The sequence below is a fragment of the Rhinatrema bivittatum genome, chromosome 4 (genome assembly GCF_901001135.1).
Source record: "Rhinatrema bivittatum chromosome 4, aRhiBiv1.1, whole genome shotgun sequence".
NCBI classification, from domain to species: domain Eukaryota; kingdom Metazoa; phylum Chordata; class Amphibia; order Gymnophiona; family Rhinatrematidae; genus Rhinatrema; species Rhinatrema bivittatum.
The window spans coordinates 27,635,542-27,658,016 of NC_042618.1; the positions used below are offsets into that span (position 1 = coordinate 27,635,542).

A 22,475-nucleotide genomic window follows, 5' to 3' on the forward strand; every position below is an offset into this window, starting at 1 on the left:
TTCAATGTAGTTTACCTGGATTTTCAGAAGGCATTTGACAAAGTCCCTCATGAGAGATTCCTCAGGAAATTAAAAAGTCATGGGTTGGTAACTGGCTAACAGACAGGAAACAGAATGTATGACTAAATGGTTAGGTTTTCCAGTGGAAATGCCGCACGGATCTGTATTGGGACCTGTGCTTTTTAACATATTCAGAAATGATCTGGAATGGGAGCCAATGCTTGAGGTGATCTAATTTGCAGATGATACAAAATTATTCAGAGCTGTTAAAACAATAGCTGATTGTGAGGAACTTTCTGTTTCAGCAATCATTTAATCTGTGATTGTTAATTTGGCTAGGAACAGATACTACAGGTGTTTTTATTATGCTGTTTTATTGTTTTTATTATTTTTATTGTCTATTTTATGTCTTATTTGTTTTATTATAATGTTTTATGTTACTGTAATATTATGAATGTTTTTCTGGAAACCACCTAGAAATGTTGATAGAAAGTTTATAAATTTTGAATAAATAAGTAAATAATTGCAGAAGGACCTTGCGAGAATGGGAGACTTGGCATCTAAATGACAGAATTTAATGATGACTGTTGCGATCCCCCCTGTTGCTGCGCTACAGGTGGGCTCTTACCTTCCTCCCGGAGGCCGCTGCGAAGCCAGGGCCTCTCCTGTACACCATCCGGGACTTGCTCCAGGGCCTGGGAGGCCTAGCTGTTCCTGTGGCCTGCCTGTGGCTTGCATGCCTCTGCATTTGGACTTCCTGTTTGGCGACGCCCTTCTCCTAGGGGCCGGCCCGCAGCTCTCTACCCCACTTATAGGGCCAGCGAGGGGCGGTCCTGGCAAACTCCTCCCAGGGAGTTGCCTACAACCTCCAGTATATAAGGACTTTCTTGTCACTTGCAACTGGCCTGCGGATTGAGCATTACAGTCGCCTGTAACCTTGCCGATCCAGGTCCTCCATGTATTGATGGCTCCTTGTCCTGTCTCGGTCCGGATGTCCACTACCTGATGTGTTCCTGATGTCTGCCTTGATGTGTTCCTGATGTCCTGATCCAGTTCCGCTTGTACTGCCCTACGTCCTGTCTGGTTCCTGAGCCTTCTGTCCTGTTGGGCCCTGGAGTGGCCAACAGGAGGGATTCGTCCCCCGGGCTCTGGAGCTTCCCTGCCTGCCAGCCGAAGGGGCTTCGGATGTCAGTATCCCAGCATCGGAGTTCCTGCTCGCCTGGATCTTCCCTGCACTCTCCTGCTCCCCGCGTGGTCCGCGACCAGCCTTCCTGGGCTGTGTAGGGCGCATAGGGGACGGGTGGTCCGCGACTCAGTCCCGTGGGTGGGCTGAGTAGGGCGCCCTCAGGGACAGTGCCCGTGTCTCCTTCCAGCCCTCCTCTTCAACGTCTTGCTTCAGCCTGTCTTGGATGTCTGCTTCAGCCCCCGTCTGACGTCTTCTGTGTAAGGACTCTGTCTGCCCTCGCCTCTGTCCGGCCTGCTGCCCATTGCCGTTCCCAGCGGCAGGTCCGAAAGGGCCGGGAACAGTCGGAGGACCGTTCATCAGTCAACTTCCCAGTGTTGGCTACCATGGGCGTGCAGGTCCGGCTGAGGGTCGGACTCCCTGCTTTTGTACCCGCCTGGCTCCCCATGCCTGCTCAGCTCACCTCCCACGGTGTGGCTTTGGGCTCCTCCTTGAGTCCTGCCATGGCCCAAGGGCTCACACCCGCTGGAGACGACCGCGCCCGCGCGCGCTCGTAACAATGACAAATGCAAAATGATCTGCAGAGTCAGAAAAATCCTAGCTATAAGCACACAATTCTGGGTTCCATATTAGGAGTCACATCCCAGGAAAAAAATCTTGGAGTCATTCTGGACAATACGTTGAAGTCCTCAGCACAGTATGTGGTGGCGATCAAAAGAGTAAATAAAATGTTAGGAATGATTCGGACAGGAAGGAAAATAAAATGAAGAATATCATACTACCTCTATATGAATCTATGGTGCAACCACACCTTGAATACTATGTGCAGTTCTGGTCGCTCCTTAAAAATTGGAACTTGAAAAGGAACAGAGAATGGTTACAGAAATGATAAAGGGGATGGACCAACTCCCTGATGAAGAAAGGTCAAACAGGTTAAGGCTCTTCAGCTTGGAGAAGAGATCGCTGAGAGGGGATATGATAGAGGTTTATAAAATCAGTCTGTGGGGTGGAACAGGTGTGATCCTTTTCAGGCCACTAGAGTGTGTTTTGTGTTTCAGCTTTAAGAATTTTCCAGCAGGGGAAGATTTGTGGAGAGATCAGGGAGGGTGAGTTTAGATATTGACTTGTGGGAGGTTCTTTCTCTCTAGGGGGATGGGCTTCTGGTATAATATAAATTATGCTTCTCATGAGGCACCAAGGGAGAGATCGAGGAGATTTGAAGTGGACTAGAGTAGAGAGGTACTCAGTGGTCAGTGCTGAGGGTTTACACCGAGGTGTATGTGAAGTTCTTAGTAAGAGCTGGAGATGTCTGCAATTTACAATCAGGGAGATTGCAAGACTTGATTGTGGAAGCCTGATGTTTGCTGAGTGCCAGCCAGGAGGATCTAAGAGGATACCATCCTACTTGGGGAAGCCAAGTCAGAAAAGAGTGAAGAAAAGAAATTTGGATAACTCTATTTTGTCAATGGGGTTTTAAGGAGATTAGAAGACCTTGATGGTGAATTGGAAAAAGAGCTTGGTCCGATGACCTAGGGCTTAGACTTAAAAAAAAAAAAAAAAAGTAAAATAATAAAGGCAAGATATTTTTAAGGCTGACTAAAGAGAAGGATAGCAGCCCACGGGGGAAGGAGCAGTCTGAAGAGGTTTTGCCTCATTCTCCCACTCCCAGCCTGCTACTACAGGAGTCCTCGCTGTTCACGGTGTTGTTTCACTTGCCCCCCCCCCCCCCCCTCACTCCCATGCCGCGATCAGCATTCTGTGTAGCCTGCGGAGAGTCTGCCTCGCAGCTCTCCCGCAATGGTATCTGCTCGCTATGTTTACCCAGCAGGGAGGGACTCTCTTCCGCGCTGGGGAAATCGGCATTGTGAATTAGAGCAGGAAAGCAGGCTGGCCCCGTCCCTTCAGACCGTGGGAACAGCAGCCATTTTAGATTCAGTCTTCATGGCTGATCCTTTGCAGGAAGAGGGCAGGAATTCGGATTTTCATCATTCCCCTCCGGATTTGAGCCCTGTGGACCTTCCCCTGCCAGTCCCTGACCCTCAGCTGAAGGTTTCACCACCTCCAGGACCTGGGAACATTCCCCAGCATTTTACCCCCGATTTTGTGCTTTTCTTACATAAGGCCTATGTGGCTAGCTTGCAACAGAATCAAACTCTTCCAGATCCTCCACCAAAGAAGATGTCGAGGGCTTCTGCCTTGCAAGCACTCAAAACCCCTAATCCTCAGGAGACAAATCAGGGCACTAATTAGGTTTGGACTGTTGCGGGGGACCTCAACCTTCTGGGTCCCATCTTCTCAGCCTCCGGACCCTGACACAAATGCAGATACAGTGAATCTGAATCCCCCGGTCGAGGGGGACAATCCACGGGTCCTACGCTTCTTCCAGCGCGAGGAAATTGTATCCCCTAATCTCCTTTGTTTTATCTGAACTGGGGATAGATGCACCTCCAGAGGAAACCACGGCTCCCCCAGGATCCAGCAACATGGACCCTATCCTGGCGGGACTCAGGGTGCCTCCGCGTACCTTTCCTTGTCACCCCATGCTGATGCAGCTACTTCTCAGAGAATGGGAGTCGCCTGACTCCGGTTTGTGGGTCGGCAGGGCAATGGACAATCTTTATCCACTACCAGACCAATGCCTAGAGCTGCCTAAGGTTCCTAAGGCAGACTCTTCGGTTTCAGCTGTTACCAAAGGAAGTACCATCCTGGTTTTGGGTGCAACCATCTTGAAAGATCTTCAGGATCGCAAGTTTGAGGTTCACCTTAAAAGAATCTTCAAAGTGTTAGCATTGGTGGTCTGAGCAGCTGTCTATAGCAGCCTCTTGCAGCGAGCGAGTCTTAGATGGGTACAACAACTACTCAGCACACAGGATCTTCCGCCTGCAGAGGCTGAACAGGCGGAGCATCTCGAGGCTGCGATATCCTCAGAGTCCTCGCCAGATCCATGGTGTTGGTTGTTTCGGCCAGATGCCTCCTATGGCTGCAAAATTGGGCAGCGGTCTCCTCATCTAAGTCATAGCTTGGCAAGCTCCCATTCAAGGGTAAACTTCTGTTCGGTGAACCCTTGGAACAGCTTATAAAATCTTTAGGGGAAAACAAGATTCATAAGCTTCCTGAAGATCGTCCAAATGTCTAGATCCTTTTTCCCCTCACGCTCTCGTTTCCGATACAACTGCAACAGATCGCGAGGAACTCCACAGATGACAAGGTCTCAGTTATGGTCTCATTCCTTTCATGGGCACTGAACCTTCAGAGACGGAAATCCTCAGAGTTTCTCTACAGAGGCCACTCAATGAGATTTGGCCGCCCATTTCTCCATTCCCCACATCGGAGGCGACATTCTCTTTATTACGGGGAATGGGTCAGGCCAATGGGTTCTGGAAGTCATAGAACCCGGCTATGCTTTGGATTTTGCTCAGTCTCTTCCAGACCGGTACCTAATTGCTCCATGCGGACCACGAAAGCAACAAGTGGTGCGCCAGACGCTCGACAGGCTGCAGGATCTCTGAGCCATCACCCCTTTCACTCCTGGGGAGTAGGGGTCAGGCCAATATTCCATTTACTTCATTGTTCCCAAAAGATATGGCTCCTTTTGACTAATTCTGGACCTCAAAAGAGTCAACAGAACACTTAAGGTACCCCACTTCCGGATGGAAACCCTGCGGTCTGTCATGGCAGTGGTTCACAGCGGCGATTTCCTGGCCTCCCTGGACTTAACGGAGGCTTATCGCCATATTCCAATATGCCTGGAACATTGGAAGTATCTCCGCTTCAAGATCCTGAGGCATCATTTCCAGTTTTGTGCGTTCCCTTTTGGCCTACCCACCGCTCCATGCACATTTAACAAGCAGGAGGGAGTCCCGGTCCATCACTATCTGGATGACTGGCTCATTCGGGCGAAGTTAGAGTCTCTCTGCACATGCACATTGGCAGTCAATAAAGTATTGTCGCTTCTCAACTCTCTAGGTGGGGTGGTCAATTTTTCCAAGAGCAATCTCAGACCTTCACAGGAGCGCACTTCGACACTCGCTCGGGCAATGTTTTTCTGACCATGGAACGAACGCTCAAGCTCATGGACCAAGTTCGACATCTGGCATCTCTTTCGGTTCCCACAGCCTGGGACTACTTATAGGTCCTAGGTCCTATGGCTTCGACTATAGATGTGGTTCCTTGGCCCTTCGCACACATGTGTCCTTTGCAGAGAGCATTGCTGGAAACCAATAACGGAGGAGTTTCAGACCCCGTTGCCACTCTCAGATGTGACCATCTCCAATCTTCAGTGGTGGCTGTCTCCCGAGTGCTTGTTAAGGGGAGTGCTCTTGGAGACCCCTCAGTGGGTGATTGTGACAACGGACGCCAGCCTCTCCGGCTGGGAGTGGTTTGCCAGGCTTTGCCGACACAAGGTCAGTGGTACCCGGAGTAATCTCTTTGGCACATCAATCGCCTGGAAACTCGAGCAGTCCGCCTGGCGTTGAAGACTTTTCTTCCCTTCATCTGTCACAAGGTTGTGCGGGTCCTGTCCGACAATGCCACCACAGTAGCCTACATCAATCCCCGGGGCGGAACTAGGAGTCAGCCGGAGGCCCTGGAGGCAAGCAAGCTATTGGACTGGGCGGAGTGTCGTCTGGCCCGACTAGCAGCCTCCTACATCGCAGGACCGGGGAATGTTCAGGCAGACTTCTTAAGTCATCAACGCCTGCACCCTGGAGTGTGGAAATTGTCTGAGAAAGTGATGGCCCTCCTCATAAGCCGTTGGGGCACTTCTCACCTAGATCTAATGGCCACCGCCCGGTTCTTCAGTCGCAGGAGGGAGCACAGATCAGATCGGAAGGCGTAAATGCTCTCATGCTACCATATTCTCCTCTACGTGTTTCCACCTTGGCCCCCTGGTGGGCAAGGTGCTCAGGTGAATAGAACTCCACAAGGGACCACTGAATGGCCCAGAAGACCATGGTTCGTGGACCTGGTGAACCTCATGGCGGAGGGTCCCCTCCATCTTGGGCATCTTCCGAATCTCCTACGACAAGGTTCAGTATTTTTCCACCAGGCGGATTTTCCGCTCACAGGCTACATCCCAGGCGGAAAGCCAGTCAGCCTCTCCACAAGAGATATGTAGAGCAGCTACTTGGACATCTCTTCACACTTTTGCTCATCATTATCGCCTTTATCTGGAAATCTCTTCACACTTTTGCTCATTATTATCGCATTTAGATGCAGGCATCAGTTTTTGGGGTTTTTGCAAGACAGGTGCTTCGAGTGGGACTATTTCAGTCCTACCCTATTTAGGGAAGCTTTGGTACATCCCACTGTCTAGACTGATCCGGGTACGTACAGGGAAAGGAAAATTGGTTCTTACCTGCTAATGTTCGTTCCTGTAGTACCACAGATCAGTCCAGACTCCCACCCTTCTGCTTATTCTTAGCCATTCTCACATCAGATGCTCAAAGATGTTCTTTTTGAAGATATTGCTACTGAAAGGGCACTCTTCTATATAAGAGTGATAAGAGTGTTTACTCAAGTACAATTCTTTTCAAACCATTTTTTCTGTATATAGTTGCTTGCTTGATCCTGTTCCTAGTTCGCTTTACGGTTTACGATTAATTTTTTCTCTGCTTTGATAACGTTTATACTGAAGGGGACACAGGATGAGCACTGTCCTGATACAGGATTAGGAGACTTGAGGAGTCCAATGCAGTAAATGTTTAAAGAGTAAGTTTCTCATTTTAAATTTGGGAAATATCGTTTGTATATATTGTTAATAGGGGAGTTAATAATGGAAGCAATACATGTTTTATAGATTAAACAGTGAATACATTGTGGAATTATATTAATGGTGGAGGAGGTTTCAGTGGACGGGAGTAGAGAGCTTCATAGTGAATTATAGTTGGTATATGAAATATAGTGACAAAAATAACTAATGGGTTATTTATAAAAACATTTTTAAAGTTGAAGCATTGAGTTCATTTGAAGCAGAAGGATTTCTATGGAAATTAAAATTGAGTGCTGAGCGGTAATATCTTTTATAAAAATATAAGCAATATCAGCACCTGAGATTTGAAGAAATCTGTTAAGAATTGACCGATTAGCAAATGAAGATTGACAGCCTTAATATTAAAAGTTGATGGATTATGAGCGATTTTGGAGTGGGAAGAATTAGGTCATGGAACTCTCCAGTTAGAAGACATCATGGTGAATAGAGTTGGATTTAAACACTGTAGAAAATTCCCCGAGGAAGCCTAATTCAGGCGAAACAAAGAGGATCCTGTTTTATTTATTTTTATTTATTTATTGGTTTTTATATACCGCCGCTCATCAGAGATATCGCGTCGGTGTACAGAGAACAAAAAACATACGCTGTAGCATTATACATAGAACAAGATAATAATAGTTGAAAACTAATACATAAAACAACTAAAAACAGAAACAGTGAAATAACTTAAGGCAAACTTATAAGGTAACAATAATAACTTAAGTTGACAGAGAAACATGGGGAGGCTGGGCAGGAACAAAGAATATATAAAATTTGGAACTGAAAGGCAATGAAAGGCGCTGCATCTTAGAGAAAGCATAAGAGCGGAGAAAAAGGCACAGAAAGTGCCGAGTAGCGATTACATAAAGGATTATCTAGGGTACAGAGGTAGAAAAGATGAGCGTGAAAGAGGAGACACATTAAAGGAAAATATTTATTATGAGGGGGGGGGGGAGGGGCAGTAGAAGGTTGTAGAGGAGCGTGTGGGGATCATGTGTAGGCTTGAGTGAACAACCATGTTTTGTTGGGTTTGGATTTTCATGATGACAGTTTTAGTATGTATGGTATGAGTGGTGTGAATGATGAACGTGTGGTATTATATAGATGTCTTTTGTATGTATTTTAAGTGATGCAAAGAATTAATTGAGTAAGAATAACTTGATGTTTGTAAAATGTTCTAATAAGAAATATACAGTGTGAAATAAATCATATATTATTGTTATTTGTGAAATATTTACTTGGAAGTGTTTCCTTTAGGTTTTGAGGTTAATTGGGTTTAGGAAACAAGATATACTTTCTGCTGTTGAATGTGACATAGAAAATAATACCATCTAAACATACAGAGGTGCAACTAAAGCGCTGGCTGTGCATACATGTGCAAAGAAGACTGTACCCCTGTCTTGAAGTTTCCCCCATCCTCCTCTCCCTCTGCAGTTTCTCTCTACTTGTGAGGTGGGGTCTTCTCTTGAAGAAATGGAAGACGAAGACGAGGAAGAGGAGTTTACACCTCGTGATGACCCCTTTAATTCACCAAAGGGAAGAACTTTCCAAATAGTGGGAACACTTTTCAGGAAAGATGTCAAGAAGCCAGAGTTTGCTGTGGAAGCTTACACGGTAAGCATTTATTTAGTTTGGTTTTTTTTTCTTTTTCTGAAGTGAAATACAGCTTCCATGTAACCTCAAAGAACAGCCCTTATACTTAAAACTCCAGCTCCTTAGCAGCTGCTTGTAGCCGGCTTGTGGCCAGTGGCTCTAGCAGTCTGAAGCTTTGATGTGTGCCCCTTTTTGTGGAAGGGAACAGATGCTGCTGGGCATGCACCCAGCCACTGAGGGACAGGACTTTCAAGCTAGCCTATCAGCTTTTATTTTTAAAACTCACATCTAGCCAGGAAGATATTTTCACCTGCTTTAGCTCTGGGATTACTTTTTCAGGTGGCACGAAAGTTCTCTGGCTTATTTCTGGAATCAAATGTGATTTTACTTTTTGACTGGAGAGCTTCGTTACAGCTCCGGCAGAGCCTGCCTTAACTGAGCCTTCATTCGCAGCTGCTTTGGGGCTCTTTTCCCCATTTTATTCCCTCGCCCATCCAGCCCAGCCATCACCCTGACAATCATCCAGCACTGGCCTTGGATCCCTCTCAAAGGCTGGAAAATGCTGCCTTTGCAGCTCCCAGAGTCCCACCCAGCCCAGGAAGCAGGAGCTGGCTTTGAGAAATTTTCAGCCTGGCCCTGTAAACAGCCTCCGATGAAGCACTTAAATGATACTGACAGCAATAGATGCACAAAATGATGCACACGAATCTTCCGGGCCCCACCTCCTGGGCCAACTCAGGGGTAGACTCTGCGGCACAGTTTTTAAGATTTCGCAGTACTTCTGTGCATATTTGCATATTCTACATTCATTAACAAGCAAGCAGCCACATTTATTGAACATCTTTGGAATTTGAAATATAATCCTTTTTAAAAATGCCTACAATACCTGAATGTTGTCTGCTTTGAAATAGTTGAAAAGGCGGAATCTAAATTAAATAAATCGCAGTAGTTTTCTAACACTTTTTGTGTGTTTAGGTAGCTTCTTTTGTTCTTTTCTCATTTCTTTCCTTTCCCCCCCTCTTTTCTATTTGTACTTTTTATTCTTTTCTCTTTCTCCTACTTTGTATCACCTGCCTTCATTCTCTTCCTTTTGGCCTCTTGTCCCTTTTTCCTGTTTTCGTTGTTCTCCACCCTCCCTCATAGAATCTTTCCAACTTCTCCTCCTGTCTCTCCCCTCTTTTGCTAATGCGGTATTATATCCCTCATCTGGACTCTCCCCTCCCTCTCTCAACCAGTTTCTCTTCCTCCCCCTCTTTATCTCACATAGTTTCCTTCTGTTCGTCTAACCCTCCTTCAGTGTCTCATCCTCTCCCACACTCTTTTCTCCCTTCACTCTCTTCCCTTTCTTTTTCGCCTGCTCCTTCCATTTGACTTCCCTCCGGTCCTCTCTTTCTATTGAGGGGTAGAAGAATGTCTTTTTGGTTGGGGCGGGGGGCGGCAACCAGGCTCTGCCCAGTTCTGCCCCCAGCTCTGCCCCAATCTCCACCCATGTTCCCACTGCCAGTATTTTACTTTACATATACAGTTAATGTACTCTCTCTTACAGAAAGTCTTCACTTAAATCATGCAGTATAATTATTCATTCCCAGACCAAGTAAATGCTTGATGCTAGAAAACTCGACATAGTGGTAAACGAGAAAACGACAAAAACAGCATTACTAATAGAAAAAACCAAAATGATAAGGGGAATGGAACAGCTCCCCTATGAGGAAAGACTAAAGAGGTTAGGGCTCTTCAGCTTGGAGAAGAGACGGCTGAGGGGGGATATGATAGAGGTGTTTAAAATCATGAGAGGTCTAGAACAGGTAGATGTGAATCGGTTATTTACTCTTTCGGATAATAGAAAGACTAGGGGGCACTCCATGAAGTTAGCATGGGGCACATTTAAAACTAATCGGAGAAAGTTCTTTTTCACTCAGCGCACAATTAAACTCTGGAATTTGTTGCCAGAGGATGTGATTAGTGCAGTTAGTGTAGCTGTGTTTAAAAAAGGATTGGATAAGTTTTTGGAGGAGAAGTCCATTACTTGCTATTAATTAAGATGACTTAGAAAATAGCCACTGCTATTACTAGCAACAGTAACATGGAATAGACTTCGTTTTTGGGTACTTGCCAGGTTCTTATGACCTAGATTGGCCACTGTTGGAGACAGGATGCTGGGCTTGATGGACCCTTGGTCTGACCCAGTATGGCATGTTCTTATGTCAGTACCAAGTGACCATTCTATACTATGTATGGAGAGAGAGAAGATCATCAAGTACCAAGAGATGTAATCATAGAAAATGTAAAGCCCTAGAACAGTCCTAATTGTTTGGTCACCACCTCTGTTGTGTTCCGAGGCCATCCCCTGCGCGGCCCCCTACCTCTTTTGCCGACCAGGCCAGCGGCAGCGTCAGGGCCGATTGCCCCGCGCCGAGCTCGGCACCCCCGCGCGGCGGCGCAGGCCTTCGGTGTGGCTGCCAGGATCGGAGCCGTCCCTGCTCCTCCCTCGCGGCCGCTGCTGCTCTCCTCCGCGGCCCGGATCCAAGATGGCCGCTGCCATCCTTAGGCGCGAGGCTGCGCCTCTTCACTAGACTTAAAGGGACCTCGTCCCTTTAATTGCCTGCAGCTGATTCCTATCCACAGGGCCAGAGGAAGTATAAAAGGAGACTTCCTCTGACCATTCCTCGACTTGGCAATGTCTCCTGTGAGAGTTGTTTGAGTCTGCTTGCTTCAGTGAGTTCCAGCGTCTTGACTCCTTGTTCCAGTTTCATCTTGATATTCCTGGTTCCGGACTTTGGATCGGCTAGCGGTGATTCCTGGTATTGACTTCGGACTGGCAAGCGGTGATTCTCTGGTGTGTGACCTCAGACTGGTAAGCGATGACCCTCTGGTACTTAACCTTGGACCTTTTCCTGACCATCGTCTTCAAGGGCCCACCTAAGTCCCAGCGGCTAGGGTCCCTACGGGCTCCTCCCGGGGGGACCGCGGGCTTCCAGGGGTGAAGCTCCAGACAGCCCTTGCACCGTATGGCTGTTCCTTGATCTCTCAAAGGTCCACCTAAGTCCCAGCGGTCCGGGTCCCTACGGGCTCCTCCTGGGGGGACCGCGGACTTCCAGTAGCGAAGACATACTTCCGTTCCTTGACGTCACGACTCTTCATCTGCCTTCACAGTCGCATCTGTCTCCAGTGCCTAGAGTCAGTTGGTCACCTCTTCTGTTCCTGCCTCGCCACTCGACGGGAGAACCTACGGATCTTCCTCCAAGGTATACTATCCTTCCATCGGCCCAAGGGTCCATAAGCCTGAGTATAACAACCTCAATATGTTGCCTGTATATATAACCACACATGAAGGTAGAGAGCAAAGAGTATTGAACAGTCCAAACACTTTTAGATTGGAACGCAATTCTGTATTTAATATATATTTGTCAAAACGGCTACTCCAAAAGTCATAAATGCAGTACAGTGGTTTTCAACCAGGTCCCCCGACACGGACCGTGTTTCGCTGTAAGCTGTGTCGGGAGGGACTGAGAAGAGTGTATAATTTCAACCACTACAAGAAAATAAAATTCATACATTAGCAAATTAGGGACTGTATATGGGGAAATATCAAACTGTAATAGCTGGGACACATACCTTAACGCAGGTCCAATTTTAGATCAGAAGGAGAGCAAGCATCGCTTACAGAACCAAACATTTAAAGGGGTGAAAATGGCGCGAAACCCCAAGCCAATTACAGAACAGTAACAACAATGACGTCAACTCATCAAGATAGTCTGCTGATAGTCAAAGGAAGCGGAACCATTCGATTTCATTGTTTAGACCTCTAGGGGTTAAACAATTCAAACGAAAGATCCACTTCTGTTCCCTACGTGTCAACATTTCTGCAAAGTTACCTCCTCGTGTCGGGGGAGAAATTATGTCAATAATGAAAAACTTTATGTCTGATTCAGAATGAGAGTGGGCAGACCAATGGGATACTATGGGGCCATTTCACGATTAGTGTGTATATTCTATCGATGCTCAATGATCCTGGTGCGGATAGATCTTATAGTCTTACCCACATACAGTTTAGGGCAGGGGCACACCACCACGTATACCACCCCCCGCGAAGAACACGAGGAATGGACCAAGATCACGACGGATCAATGGGTGCTCACTGTGATAAAACAAGGCTATGCTTTAGATTTTGCATGGCGTCCTCGGGACCGGTTTCTAGTCTCTCCCTGCGGAAGCACGGACAAACGTCAGGCGGTTCAGGACACTTTACGGCAGCTAAAAGCCATTGTCCTCGTGCCCGTAGGGGTAAGGGGGAAGGGTCAGTATTCCATTTAATTCCTAGTTCCGAAGAGGGTGCATTCTGGCCCATTCTGGATCTCAAGAGTGTAAACAGATTTTATTTATTTTTATTTATTTATTTGCTTTTATATACCGACATTCGATCGAGATATCACATCGGTTTACGTATAACTGAACAAATAAGGCAAGATCTACTTATTTTACATTGTAACATTGTAACTTGTATAAAAGAAAAGCGAGAATCGTTTATATTATAACATTGTAACTTGGGAAGATAAGTTATAGATTACGATCTGGAGTCTTGGAGGGGTTAACTTGTGTGGAGACTTTGGTGGAAAGCATTTTCGAGGCAGCGATGAGCCCGAGGGGGGCTAAGTATCTAGTAAGAAGGCTTTTCTGAAGAGCCAGGTTTTGAGTTGTTTTTTGAATACTTGTGAGGAAGGTTCATTTCTGAGTTGGGGTAAGAGGGAGTTCCAGAGTGTGGGGCTCGCCACGGATATGGCTCGTTTGCGGGTGGAGGTGAGGTGTGCTGTTTTGGAGTTGGGAACAGTGAGAAGGCCAGAGTCTGAGGATCTGAAATTTCTCTGTGTGGAGTATGGGAGTATGGCATTGTTTAACCAATTCATCTCGTTGTTGTTTATTTTTTTGTGGGTGAGGGTTTTGTATTGAATTCTTTGGCTGATGGGAAGCCAGTGGAGTTCTTTTAGTGTAGGTGTGATGTGGTTGCATTTTTTTATATTTGTGATGGACCTGGCAGCGGCGTTTTGTAGTATCTGAAGAGTAGTTTCGGGGAGGCCAAGAAGTATAGTGTTACAGTAGTCGAGTTTTGAAAAAATTATAGTTTGCAATACTGTTGGAAACTCCTGAGCGTGAAGAAGGGGTTTGAGTACCAAGGTTTCGCATGGAAACGCTTCGCTCGGTCATAGCCTCTGTCAGAAAGGGGGAGTTTCTGGCGTCCCTAGATCTCACAGAGGTGTATCTTCATATCAGCATCAGGCCGACTCACCAGCGGTTTCTTCGCTTCGCCATCCTGGGCCAGCACTTCCAGTTCCAGGCTCTTCCCTTCGGTCTGGCCACGGCTCCTCGCACGTTCACCAAAGTAATGGTGGTGGTAGCGGCACAGCTTCAGAGGGAGGGACTGTTAGTGCATCCCTATCTGGACGATTGGTTGATTCATGCAAAGTCGGCTGACCTCGCGCAGAGGGCGGTTCACAGAGTCATCCAGCTCCTGCAGACATTAGGCTGGGTGATCAATCTATCCAAGAGCAAGCTCATGCCCTCGCAGTCCCTGGAATATTTTGGGGCGTTCTTCGACATGCAGCAAGGCAGAGTGTCTCAGCAGACCGAATTGTCAAGCTACAAGCCCAGGTCCAGGGATTCTTGCTCAAGAGTTCTCCACAGTTTGGGATTACTTACAGGTGCTCAGATTGATGACTTCCACCTTAGAACTGGTACCCTGGGCTTTTGCTCATATGCAGCCCTTACAATCTGCATTGCTATCCTGTTGGAATCCCGTCTTGGAGCTATTTCACCTGCCTCTGCCACTTCCGCAGGCAGCGCGGGCCAGTCTCCCAGTCCTGCACTGAAAAATGCACTCTCTCAAGATGAATAGAGAATAGTTAATTCTAAATAATTGGAGCATTTATGGAAATACATTAAACTGGTATGCTTTACCTCCACATCTTTGTCTGTATCATGAGCAACACCTTAGATTTCTACAGTTTTTTAGTCTGAAGATAAAGTATTGCGTTCTTAAGAAATAGAAGATGGAAAAATATTCTTTCCACCTACAGTTCAGCTAAGTGTGTAAAAGTAAAGATTCTGCTTTGATTGCAGATCACCGCTCGAGAAGAGTTGTTACAGCACTTGCTGGAGTGTGATGTCATCATTTATAATATCACTGAGAACAGTCAACAGATTGATGAAGCCTCCTGGGCTGCTTCTGGTGAGTACAGTGAGAGCATCACTTGTTCTTTGACTGTGGAATGTTTTATATTTGCTAAAAGTATTTCTTAAGGACAGAGCAAGTACATTGGAATAGTCAAATAGAAAAGCATTAAATAAATGGCATTGTTATATATGGGGTATGCACATCCCCTACAGAAGTAATGCTTAAGTTTAGTGTTTGGAACTCACAAACAGATAATTTGCTTATCATCCATACCAGACCAGTTCAGACGAGTGGGCTACGTCTCCCCTTCCAGCAGGTGGAGGCAGAGAAAAAGGCTCTAAGGTGACTTCACTTCCTCTATAGGGTTTTGGGGCTGTCTTCAGCTCTTCAGTATTTCTCTGTCTCCAGCAGATGTTCCAGACTTGTGGACCAGGGCTGCAACTAAGAGTAGGCCACATCCGAAAAGGCTTTAGGCCCAGTTTTTTGCTGGAGCACAGGTTGAGTTGTAGGGGCGCTCTGAGTGATGATCCTAGTGGGACTGATTTTCCCTTCTTCCTTGGGAACCAAACCAGGAGAGGTCCAAGTTCCTACACTGATGGGTCAAACACCGGGTGGTCCTGGATGACTTTATTCCCTTGGTGAGTCTGGCAGCAGGAGCTATTGACAGCACACTCTCCCTGTTCTTGGAGAGCAGCAGGGAGGCAATAATGTTTAATTTAAAAAAGGCTTGCAGTACAGCCTTTTTCTTGGATTGCTTTCAATTCTCCTGTGATACTGTGCCAGATTTGGACTCAGTCAGGAGATCTGAAATGATCACTCTCTCCTTTCTCTTCCTCCACTTGCTTCCGGTATAGCTATAAAAAGAGGGCGGCATGGTGTTGCAGGTAAGTCCTAGTGGTTCAGCATGTCAGCCACTCCACCTGGCTTGTGAGCATGCAGGCACTAGGATGGCTGAGTCTGCGGCAGGTCATCATCCTGCCAAGATCTAAACTGGGTGGGTTCCCCAGATTGGAAGGGAAGGCAGGTTCAGTACCTGCCTGCCCGCAGTAATATGGTGCCAGGCTCACTCGACGCAGGCCTGACTTGTCAGGGGAAGAGGGAAGAGGTTTTGGGGGGGGGGGGGGGGGGGCCAGCTGGACTGGAATTCCAGTCCATTAGTGCAGGGATGGTGGTTTGAATTTCAAACCACCTGGAAGCCAGGAACTGATTGGTTCCTATGGGCTGGGGTAGTTGGGTAGTGTGTGGAGCTGGGGTGCATCTAGAGGATGGGCACAGCAGGACAAGCGTCACTTGCCTGCTGCTGCTGTTGCCGCTGCAACTGGTGTCTTCCCTGTAGCTTTTGGATGGATTCTGAGGAGGCCGCGATGCCATTGGAGGAGTCCCTGATGCCGGTGGTGGTCGGATTTCATTAGCAGAGGTGGTGACTCGCAGTGGTGTGGTCATCCCTGCAGCCCACCCACCCCCTTGCAGTGAGTGACTCTGGCATGTGTTCGGTGGCGAAGGGTGGCCCCGGGTGTTCGAAACCAGGGGCTCTTGCAGCGGAGCCATGGAGACTCAGGATCAGCAAGAATCCCCTAGTAAACATCAAGCGAAACAAAGTTAGGGTGACCCTGCCTCTAGAGGCTCCCTATTGGACCAACATTAGGTGTGGCCCAAGTAAGACTACTGTATATAAGGAACTCCAGCCTGCTACACCATTGCTGGTCCAATAGCTCACCTGGCATCTGCCCTGCAGAACCACTACCTATTCATTGCGATTTACTGGCCTTGTTTCTGTGCACCCTATTTCCTGTTTTCAGCCCTGCTCTTTGGCTGTTCCTCTGATGTCAACAAACCTTTTCCATTGGAAACAATTTAGTACAACTAGGGGTCACGATTTGAAACTCCAGGGAGGAAGACTCAGAACCAATGTCAGGAAGTATTTCTTCACGGAGAGGGTGGTGAATGCCTGGAATGGCCTTCCGGAGGAAGTGGTGAAGACTAAAACTGTGAAGGATTTCAAAGGGGCATGGGATAAACACTGTGGATCCATAAAAGGCTAGAGGATGGTAATAAATAAAAAAGCTAAACTGGCTGGAGCGGCAGTTACTACCTTTAAGAGAAACATGGGGGTAACCTGCACAGAGCGGCAGTTACTGCCCTTAAGAGAAACATGGGGGTAACTTGCATGGAGCGGCAATTACTTCCCTTAAGAGAAACATGGGGGTAACCTGCACGGAGCGGCAGTTACTACCTTGGGAAGCTTGCTGGGCAGACTGGATGGACCATTTTGGTCATTTTCTGCCATTATTACTATGTTACTATATATGTTACTATGTTACTCTGGCTTCCAATTCTTGCTATGGTCCTGGTTTTCAGCCCATTCCGATTCCTGTTTTTGGTAAAAGTCCTGGAGGCCGCCTGAACCCAGGAGCTCAACCCAAAGGGAATGGCGGCTACCTTAAGAGAAGAAACTGGGGGTGAAGTACTCAGCCTCTCAAACTACTTCTGAGCAGAGCCAGCACTCCTTTTCCTCCATCCTAAAGTGGAGTGAACTGTGACACTGGTATGGCACAAATGATAAGGAAGGTGAAATTTAAACATATTTGTGAATTTCCTTTCTTTTAGTCCTGCCAGACCAGTTCAGAACCCACCCAAGGAAGCCACAATGATCCGGGGCTCTCAGTCTCGCAAGTTCAAAAAACAAACAGCAAGTACGTTGTTGCCCTCTCTAAAGGTAGTTAGCTTAATCAAGACCTTAGGATAGGGATTATCTAATTCCTGGGTTAATGACCATGGAGTGAAGTTTCGAGTTGCATCAGGTTTTGTTGTGGTAGTGATTTGGAAACCAAAGCAAAAAATGGCCTTCGGTCATCTTAGCTTTGACATAGGATACTGAAGAGGAAAGCAGCACCAGAATCCTATAGGAGCTTTTCTTCTCTGTCTCCATCTGCTGGCAGGGAGACACTATCCATTTTTTCTGGACTGGTCTGGCAAGACTAAAGAAGAGGAAATAAACAGGTAAGTTTACATTTCAATGTGTGCTGGACCAATTTATTTTCAAATTTATTATCATATCCATACCAAAAGTAACCATAGTCCTATTTAAATTTGTAATTTTAGATTTTAGTTTACGCATTATAATTGTGTTTTATTTATGTGTATGTATGATACTGTTACCCGCTTTGGATAATTTTTATTAGAAGTAGCAAGCTATAAGACTTTTAAAATACATAAATATAAATACATAAAATTACTCATTGAATCCAAGTATGCTTCCTGTTTATGTATTTAGGATTTTCTGAGGACTTGACTGGCTTGTTTGTGGCTCCTGTGCAGCATAGCTTAACAAAAATGTATTTTGTCTCATAACTGTTGAGCTGAAAGGGTATCTCAGCCTTTATGTGTCTTTCACCCTTGACAGTTTTGCAGAGGCCATTGTTGTTATAGAGCAAATATTTACAGAGCAGAGCTCAAAGTCCTTGATTCAGTGAAATTCAAAGGTGGACAAAAAGATTATGCAAAGAAATGTGTGGACGGATTTTGCCATTAAAAATATTCAATTCGCCCAATGGTCACAGAAGCAGGAGAGCAGCATCTTCAGCTGCCAGTCAGAGCCAGGGATCAGCAGCAGCGTTAGCTTTGGCTGTTAATTGGGGCCTGGAAACTGGCGGCAGGCATTATTATCAGGGTCTGGCAATTAGCAGCAGTTGTACTGGGGTATGACCCAGAGGAGGGTGGGCTGGGGAAGACCTCTTCGGCTCCCACTGGGGGTCAGGGCAGCAGGGATGAAAGAGATGGCTCCAGCAGAGCTGAGGGGGAGAGGAGGAGAGAGAGTGGGCTGAAGGTGGAAGGGAAGTGGAAGAGAGTGAGAAAGCTGAGGGGAGATCTGGGTATGGGGAAGGAGGGATAGAGAACAGAGAATGAAAGGGGGCAGGGCAAGAAGGTTTGAAGGGATAGAAAGAGGAAAGTGAGAAGGCAGTGGAGTAGGAAGGTGACTGGAGGAGTGGGGATGAGAGGGAGTAAGTTGGGGAAGAGAATAAGAGGGCTGCATCAGAGTGGGGAGTAGAGAAGGAGATTGAGAGGTCTGTACCGTCCAGAATGGTGTGGTGGTGAGGGATGTGCATTTATTAGGAAAGAAATGCACTTATTATGTACTCCTGCTGCCTTCCCCTACAAAAAAGATATTGGGAGATGGGGGAGAAAGGCAGTACATGGCAAGTGCATCCCATCCCTGCTGAGGAAGTTCTGACATCTTTGAATCCATGCACATTCAGGGACTGATTTTAAAAAGCATTTACAAGCGTAAAACTGGATTTTACTCGAGTAAGTGGGTTTTTGAAAATTGCTACAATTTATGCCATTGAATTGTCCATAGGATTTACTCACGTAAGTGCACTTTTTCTGTTGATAAGCAGGTTAATTAGCCAGGCTTTCTGGGTGGCGTCATCTGATGGCACATGGCACGGCCATCTCTCCAAGCTTACAGATTTGCTTTCCAGCGCATGTGAGGTCTTTCCCACGCGATTCTCTGAATCTCCTCAGTTCTATTTTTTTCTGTACTGCGTACGGACTTGTGGAACCTCTCACTCCACTTATTTCTCCTCATACACTTCTAACTTCACTAATGCGAACCCCAAACAGCATTTTTAATTGCTACCATGTCTAAAAAAATGCCCAGTTTCAAGTACTGCCAATGTGAGCACAACTACTGCTACATCTGCCTGGGGCCTTACCACAACTAGTCAGCCTGCTGAGATTATGGATGGATGTCCCCTCAAGCTCAGAGGCAAAGAACCCAGAAAATAGCACATTTAAAGGAGGAAGAAAGAGCAACATTGGCATCAGGTAGCTATGCTCCTTCTCCCCCAGCCTTTGAAGGTTGATAGATCTTCGGACCCGGAGAGGACAGGTCAATCACCCAGGCCACCAAAGACTAGCTTTGTCTATAGGCCCAATGGGAGGTGTTGCGCTCGGGGGTGGACCCTTGTCCTGGGGCAAGGATTGAATGGCTCCTGAAAGGGAACAGGAGGTAACTGACCCCAGGGGGTGGAGCACTGGAGGAGACAGAGGTTAGGTAGAGCTTCACTACTGGAAGCCAGATGTCCCCCCAGGAGGAACCCGTAGGGACCCGGGCCGCTTGGACTTAGGTGGGCCTCACAGGGTCTCCTGGGAGTATGAAAGTCCGGCGTGCCCACAGACACAGAAGGCACGCGGTCAGGTTCGAGCTGGAGCAGGGAGAACCAAAACAGAGTTGGTGATGACAAGGCGAGGAACAGAGCCAGAATCTGGAGACGAGGTCAGGCAGGTGAAAGGTCAATGTCCATATGTCAGTCTGAGGAGTGGTCAACGAGGCAAGGGTCAGATACCGGAGGTCAGACGAAGTTAGAGGCAAACAGAGGTCATGAGGCAGGCGGCAGGCGAGCAGGTCAGGAGCAGGCTGAGGTTTTGAGGCAGCCGGCAGACAGACAGGCAAGTCAGAAACTAGCTGAGGTCGTAGACAGGTGGCAGGCAGGCAGGTCAGGAGCAAGCCGAAGTCAGTACCAGAAAGTCAGTCCAAGGGTACTACCTGGGTAGACAGACGAACACAGGAACAGGCAGGACTCAGGAACATGGATGCAGGAACAAGTCAGGAACTGGAACAGAAGGACCCGATTGCCAAGGCAAGGAAATGGAGGCAGGAACTTCCTTATATTGTTAGATCAATCAGGGCGTGCCGCGGAACCAAGACCCGCCCTCGGCCCTACAAGTGTCCGGGTGGTCCGCATGCACGTGCGTGTGCGTAGGGGAGTGGCTAGCATGGCAGGAAACACCAAACCTCGGCGTGAGGCCTGGCGCGCAGAGGAAGGCCCAGCGACCGCTGCTGTGGGACGCCGGGGCCTAGCTGGGCTAGCAACTACCGCGAGGGAGGTCGTCCTGGGACCCACTGAGCAACTATGCAGGTGAGCAGTCCCGTGCGCGGGATGGCTGCAGGCGGGGCGCGTAACAGGAAGCACCTCGGCTCAGGCAAGTCCTAAAGTTTTGACATAGAAACATCCTTCCTCAGCTTGTATGATAACATTTCCTAATACCTGAATAATGTTTTATTACAATTGTGAATGAAGATTTTTTGGCCTACCTTGAGCATGCAGTGGTTTTGCTTGTGTAACTCCTAGGTGAGAAGGATCCTTGAGCTGACACCCTGGGGCACATAGAGGAAAAGAGAATGGATCCTTTCTGCACACAGCTCCTCTTTACTCTTTCTGATTCTCACAGATAGCAGTTACATTCCAAGTTCCAGGATAATATATGGGGGTTGAACAATAATTCTTATACCCGTTTCTTTGCAATACACAGCACTGACAATCAACAGTCTTTCAGCTACAAAACACACTGGTGGTTTCCAAGATCGTTTACTGATAGTTGATTTGATGACTGAATAATATTTACAGCTTCAATTCAGATTTCAATTAAAGTCAATAAATAAGACAGCAGAAAGGTTAATAAACTTGTGACCTAACTTCTTTAGTAAAGTCTCTCGATTTCTTTGGAAGCATACTTCTCAACACTTCAATTACTTCTCTTTGCAATCAATTCAATTATTCAGATTGAAGATCAGTCCTCTTTAGATTTCAAATTTATATAGATGGTTAGAATATAGTCCCAATATTTTATCAGAACTTAGTGTAACACACTTGGTAATGGTAGACCCCTAGTGCTGTGGTATGGTTGGCGCAGCCTAGCAGGCAAGCCTGCTAGGCCCACACCAATAGCTGGTGGATGTGTCCTGTAGTAGGACAGGCTGGAGCTTTACCTATACCAGCTGCCTCCTCAGCAAGTTGAGCCCTTGGTTTCTGGCAGCCGGCAGGACTTAGGTGGGTCCCTAGGGCAATCCAGAGAATGAGAGTTCAAGACCAGGTGAAGGTCAGGGCAGGCAGCGGATACCAGAAGACAAGCCAGAGGTCAGAGCAGGTAGCAGATACCGGAAGACAAGGCAGAGGTCAGAGCAGGTAGCAGATACCGGAAGACAAGGCAGAGGTCAGAGCAGGTAGCAGATACCGGAAGACAAGGCAGAGGTCAGAGCAGGTAGCAGATACCGGAAGACAAGCCAGAGGTCAGAGCAGGTAGCAGATACCGGAAGACAAGCCAGAGGTCAGGGAAGACAACAGCAAGGCAAGGTCAGGTCCAAGGCAGAAGGTCAGATTCAGGCAGCAATCATTGAGTGGTCAAGATTCAAGCAAAGGTCAGAACCAGAGAAGCAAGTCAAGAGAAGACAAGACGAAGACCAGGATAACAACAAGACAAGACAACAACTAAGGCAAGGCAGGATGAAGCGGGCAAAGATGGGATTCAGGAACAAGACAGGAACGCAGAAACAATCAGCACGCACTAAAGACTAAGGCTCTTCAGGAGACCTGTTGCTAAGTGTCTTTTGCCCCTCAGGGGGGGTCTTAAATAGTGAGGAGGTAATGAATTCATCAAAGGGGCTGCAGGAGCTTTCCCTCCCCAGGCCCTTTAACTTTAGGGAGTCCAGGCACCTGCATCTAAGGAGGTCGCGGGCAGGTGGCATTGATCATTTGGTGGCATGGAGGCCATGAAGGAGCTCTAGGTGCATCTGGGTGAGTGTGGCGGCTTGTGAGGCCGTCCTGCAAACCACCAAACGTAACACTTAGTCCCATGTTCTCAAATAACCATGTTTTAACTTACTGCTCAGAAAACTGTATCCGCTGGAGAGAAATTCAACTAATACAGCCCCTGAAGAAGACATTGTTTTCGAAATGGGGTCCTTTTGTTCTAAAAATCAAACCGGGTTTGCTGATTTG

At 47.2% G+C, this 22,475-nt stretch overlaps 1 protein-coding gene across 2 annotated transcripts in view; it reads left to right on the forward strand.

The window, feature by feature from the left end:
- The window catches only part of AK7 (adenylate kinase 7), a 180,332-nt gene that overhangs the window by 6,472 nt on the left and 151,385 nt on the right, over positions 1-22,475 (forward strand). For both annotated transcript variants that reach the window (XM_029597899.1, XM_029597898.1), the window contains exons 2-3: positions 8,367-8,546; positions 14,640-14,748. In XM_029597899.1, coding sequence (XP_029453759.1) covers positions 8,406-8,546; positions 14,640-14,748 — 250 coding nt within the window. In that variant the 5' untranslated portion in view covers positions 8,367-8,405. The remainder of the gene's footprint in view (positions 1-8,366; positions 8,547-14,639; positions 14,749-22,475) is intronic.